General features: G+C 31.9%; 1 protein-coding gene across 1 annotated transcript; it reads right to left on the reverse strand.

Annotated features, from left to right (window-relative positions):
• Positions 1-3,502: 3,502 nt before the first annotated feature.
• On the reverse strand, positions 3,503-5,548 carry LOC7483572 (GDSL esterase/lipase 1). Its single transcript, XM_002304210.3, has 5 exons — positions 4,947-5,548; positions 4,724-4,845; positions 4,391-4,621; positions 4,037-4,292; positions 3,503-3,890 (listed from the first exon to the last, which is right to left on the reverse strand). Exons 1-5 carry the CDS (start codon positions 5,209-5,211, stop codon positions 3,655-3,657), a joined length of 1,110 nt encoding a protein of 369 aa, XP_002304246.1. The 5' UTR covers positions 5,212-5,548; the 3' UTR covers positions 3,503-3,654.

The raw sequence follows: 5,548 nt of genomic DNA on the forward strand, positions 1-5,548 counted from the left end.
ACTGGACGGTTGCTATTAGAGATTGAAAGAGCTCTTAATGAATTAAACATTTAAACATTTTAAAAGCGAGGTTGGAAGTCAACATGAAGATCTAGGTGATAAGAAACTATTAAGATGGGGAATATGATTCATCTTTTAATGAATTTTATTTTGAGAATGTTATGATTTCATGTAAAAACAGAATATTGATAGAAAATATAATGTAATAAAATTATATAATTACCTCGAAACTTATAGGGGTACTAAGCAATTTTATTATAAAACTATATTCTTAATAAAATACCTCACAAAATTAGATAAGACAACATATGAGTCATGAGATGGTCAAAAACCTTCCTATAAATACATGAAAGTATAAGGGTGTTCAACCAAAGTTATGGTTCCTCCACCAAATAAAGTAAAAGTATATACTGTATTATATGAGATATTCAGCTGTATTTTAAGGGTATAGAAATGCTAATTGGATATTTGATGCTAAAGATTTAAAATTTATAAGTGAGTTTATCTTTACTGTTGAAGGAGCTGTAGTCTCTTAGAAATCCTCTAAATAAACATGCATATCCAAATACTTGAAGGAGCTTAAGTTTATAGCTTTAGAAAAACTGAGAAACAAGTAGAGTGTCTTCTTATTTTTTTTAAATGATATTCCAAGTTCACCAAAACATGTGCCAATAATATGTATACATTACGATAGCCAATCTAAAATTAGTAAGGCACGAAATAGTATACGTAACGATAAGTCTTGACATATTTGTCAAATATACAATACCGTAAAATAGTTGCTCTTAAATGAGATCATCTCAATTGAATATATAAAGTCAAAGGATAATATCACGGATCCGTTAATAAAATGCTTAACAAAAGAGCAAGTTGATAAATCATCACGGAAAATATGATTATAGCATATATTCAAAGAATCGCCATGATGGCAACCTAACCTAGTTGACCGGATATCCCAAGATCTACGTTTAAAGGGACAACATCAATTCAATAATAGCATTTTTACCCAATTCTATGATGAAAAGTGATACCTACAGTGAAAATAAGATAAATTAAGCTATTATTACTTCTTATAGCTTGAGAAATTCAAGTGGGGTATGCAAGATACTCTTAATAAGAATCACATATTTGAGTGTGAAATGAGGCCGTTTCTATGTGAATTGAAAAGACTAATTCTCTAAAGCACTCTCTAAAACCAGGACGTGTTCGAAGCCAAAATGAAGACAACCGTGAGAACCAAAATTGTAAGAAAAGAACCATATGATTTTTATTGTCTGGTTCCACACAAAAGACTGAATAGGTCAAGACATCATATTCATTGGTTAGCTGAGAGAATCGTATAGTTTTTACCACGGAAGGTTCAAAGTCAAAAGCTACCTCACCCAATACAACGACTTTACTGTTACTCTCTATTTTTGTGTCTACCTTGTATTTTATTCTGATCAAATAATTTTTATTCATGTGGGGGATTGCTAGGGTGTGAATGAAAAATTATGTGTTAAAACTCTACTTGAAATAAAGTCGTGTCATTTTAAACTATAAAGTTTTATCATTTTGTTTTAAAAGTTGTGTTAAAATTAATTGTCAAAATTGTCTGTGAAAAGAGACAATTCTGACATGGTAGATAATGAAAAAAAAAATTCTAGTCTTTTTAATTTTTTTTTTTTTGCATTCATTATGTCAAAATTCTTACAAAGAGAAATATGCAAACTGTGGATCACCGTTTATTCTTGGTTGTGCTACCAAGAATAATATATTGAGTAAGTCTGAGAAACATTATTGCAATCATATTACTAGCACTAGAGAGTAAGTAATAAATTGTTTTAAGGTTAGAGAATTGATCATTGCCTCAACCTACTTCTTAAAATTTATTTTCAGTTAACAAGTATGGTAAGTTGATTTTTTTATTTACATGTTGATTAATATGCATGTTTTATATTTTATAGAAACCAAGTCATTTAAGAAGAAAGAACAGACAACAATATGAACTATAATTGGCTAAAAATAATAGTGTCGTTCACTGTACACCCAAGCTTAAGTGCACTATGGACTACATTATTAATATAAACAAATTTTTTTTTTCAATCCAACTTTATTTCCTTGCAATCATGATTTTATGTGTTGAGAGTTTATTTCTCTTCACATGCTTTACATTTGAGGAATGTTGATAAATATTTTGACATTAATTTAAAGATTAAAATTTCAAAAAACAAAAGAAACCCGAATTTGAAAAAATGTGGTGTTTAGTCAACATTCCTTTTGTTATACTAAAATAGATAATAACAACAAAATGGATCAAATTAAAAAAATAATAATAATAACTTGGGAATTGTTTTTTAATAAATGGGGACAAACAATGTAACTTGATTTTTAGTCCATTAAATACAAAAGAATGGAATTGGTTATAAAGAAAAAGGACATAAAAACTAGCTCGATTCAATCCGAGTTACCATGACAAACCTATAACTAGAGGAATAAGAGGTGAGCCAACCTGAGTTAACCTGTCAAATTTGTGACACAAGTTATGAGATCGAGATAACCCGATAAAAAAAACATAAAAAATTATAAAGCTGAAAAGAAAATAAGGAAAAAGAAATAATAAAAAAACAATGTCAACCCATGTTAACTTTTCAAACATGTGATCTTGGACATTATATTGGAATCACCCTATCTGGAAAAACCACGTAACCCGATTCTCAACAAATTAAATGTCGAATGATTAACCTGAAAGAAAATATCAATTACACAAAAGGATCCAAACCAAAAAATAACAATTAAAAAAATAAGAATCAAAATTGAAAAGAAAAATTAATTGAACAAAAGTGCAAAAAAAAAAAAAAAAAACAATCATAAGAATAATGATCAAAATTAAAAAAAAAAAAATTTGATTGAAGGGTGAAATTGAAAATAAAAACCAATTCAACAAAAAGAAAAAAAAAACAATAAAAAGAATGAGGAAAAAAAAATAATATATAGCAAATTTGGATGGAATGATGAAATCGAACTGCCACCAACAAAAAGGGCAAACTATAATTTTATGGGGACAAGAGATAAAAGAAGAAGAAGAAGAAAAAGGCCTACCGACGACAAATCAGACCACCACCAATGATAAGCGCTGCTCTACGAGGAACGAGATGCAACAACGCTTTCAACGACATAGCAGAAGGGTATTTCTAGATGCCAGGAGGTGCTGCATGAGCCACCCAGAGGGTATCGACATCTCTCACAAATTGGATTGTGTGTCACTATGCACCACCTTTTTATTTCTTTATTTTTTATATTTGATCAAATACTAAATAATTCATAAGCTGACTTGATTACAACAAAAGAATCATTATTAAGAGATGAAAAAGTCCATTGTTACCAGTTTTAAAATTTTTGTTATTAAAGATAATTCGGTTGTTTCACTTTATTTTTATTTTATTTTATTTTTATATTTGATCAAATACCAAATTGTTTCTTAACTGATATCATAATAACAAAAAAAAAACCTCTGAAAAAATATAAAAATGTCTCTTTACATCAAGTATTTTTGCTTTCAAGAGTAATGTGTACAAAGATGCAATATAATCACCATAAAAAAACACATTCAATTACTTGAATCCACAAGGCATCGATCACATTCAATTACTTGAAGTAGCCCTTTATTTTCCTCTATTCCTGAACTAATGTTTGAAGATTGCAAGGCCCGGTGACAGAAGGACTTCCCGTCCACATTAATTTTGCAAATTGATAGTTGGCCTTTTCGGTTGGATGAGAACCATCAAAGAATAAATGCTCGCTAGCATCGTCACACAATTGGTACTCTTTTATTGTTCTCTTTCCACCACAGCTCAGGATTCCCCTGTACGGGCCAGTGCCACAACATGCCACTTTACCCTCCTTGAAACCTACAAAACGTAAGTGATTGTAATATGTAAATGAAATACGAAAGCAGAGATTTCTTCTTCTTCTTCTTCTTCTTTTTATCAGACAATTAAGATCATGGGAAAACTCTTTAATGCATGGTCGAGTAGTAGACGTGAAGGGGATATACCATATTTTGAAGGATTGTTAATTCTTTCACTTAGTGAGCCATGGAAATCAAAGTTTGAATACTTGAATCCTTTTAGCTGCCCCATAAGCTCTTCCAAGGCTTTAGTCAGTGCTCTGTTGTGTAGTTTAGCTAGCACTGTAAGTTCATCTACGCAACCACGAGTGTTGTTTTGTAGAACTGCTCTCGCGTATGGAAAACAACCCATAGGCTCCACATTTAGGAATCCAAATTTCCTTCCTCCGTTCTTGTATATTTCCTGAATTAGGCACCGAATTTTACCCATAAATTATCTAATTAGAGAAAACAAAGAAATCTTCAATACCAGGCACTATTAGCCTGGAGAGTACGTATTACCTTGACCACAGTTGTCAGGTTACCAACTACCATCCCAACATAATCTTTTTTGGAGGAGGAATGAAATGCACTGAAGTTTGTGGAGAAAGGTTCTACGTAGTCATTGCTTCCTATGCTGAACAAGTAAATAGCTTTAGACAAAAAAGTTTTAGTTTCTGTGTCGCCTCTTTCTTCTCTGAGCTGCTGCTTCACTTTCCTGAAATAACTTAGCTGAGTTTTAAGGTCTATTACCTGTAACAGAAATATACGTCATAGAATTAAATTAGGAAGTGAAAAGCGAGTAAGGATACATATTTGAAGAACTATAATCTTACGTCAATTTAGATCACATACAAATCCCTTGTAAGTTTCTGCCAAAGCACCAGCTCCTGCTGATGCAAAGTTGACCCCAGCTAGATACCGATGGTTTCCAGGTTGTAGATATGGTGGAATTAATGGCAAGTTTAGATACTCAGCTGTAACATGGTTGCAGCTATCCATGTTTTAGAATCTCATTTAAATGGAAGAAGAAGAGACTCGAAATTCATAATACAAGAATATCATGTAAATGTCTTACCGATAAAATCAGGAATTATTCTACCATCGGAAAATCTCCCAGTAGGATGCTTAAAGAATGTCTCACCGTATGGCCAGAAATTTGCTCGTCCAACAGCACTCTTTAGGTAGTTGTTGTTACCAGCATCAAACAGTGAATCTCCAAAGATGAACATCGCTACATGGTCACTTGGAGACGATGGACGCTGACTATAGCAACTTGAAGGGATGACAAGGCTCGTGTATACGAGCAACAAATGAAAACTGGACCTTGATGAATTAGCCATGTTCTAACTCTTGTTCCCCTGCTGTTATGATATGCTAATTTCTCTTCGCCATTTATAGAATCTCTTGGCTTGATTATCGTACAAGACAAAGTCAATTAAAGAAATTAAAAGAGGCAAAAACACTCTTCAGCTCCCATACTTGCGCAGGTGGTGTGTTAACACCCCGTTTCAAACTTGCCTGATTTAAAACAAAAAGGAGCCAAAATGCTGGTCTATTTAGTCCCAGCTAATGAGAAAGAACTTGATTGCATTTGTTCTAAAAATAAAAATAGGGATTGATTTTTTTTTTATTAAAAACCATTTTAAGATATTTAAAAATACAAAAACTAGAATTGAC

This window comes from Populus trichocarpa, chromosome 3 (assembly GCF_000002775.5).
Source record: "Populus trichocarpa isolate Nisqually-1 chromosome 3, P.trichocarpa_v4.1, whole genome shotgun sequence".
Taxonomy (NCBI): Eukaryota; Viridiplantae; Streptophyta; class Magnoliopsida; order Malpighiales; family Salicaceae; genus Populus; species Populus trichocarpa.

What these genes read in the sequence shown, in the direction of transcription:
- LOC7483572 (XM_002304210.3), bottom strand. Translation starts at nt 5,211, where the DNA reads ATGGCTAATTCATCAAGGTCCAGTTTTCATTTGTTGCTCGTATACACG. An exon ending in AATAATTCCTGATTTTATCG is followed by an intron (nt 4,846 to 4,946) that starts GTAAGACATTTA and finishes ACCATGTTACAG; the next exon opens with CTGAGTATCTAAACTTGCCA. An exon ending in TAACAATCCTTCAAAATATG is followed by an intron (nt 3,891 to 4,036) that starts GTATATCCCCTT and finishes TACGTTTTGTAG; the next exon opens with GTTTCAAGGAGGGTAAAGTG.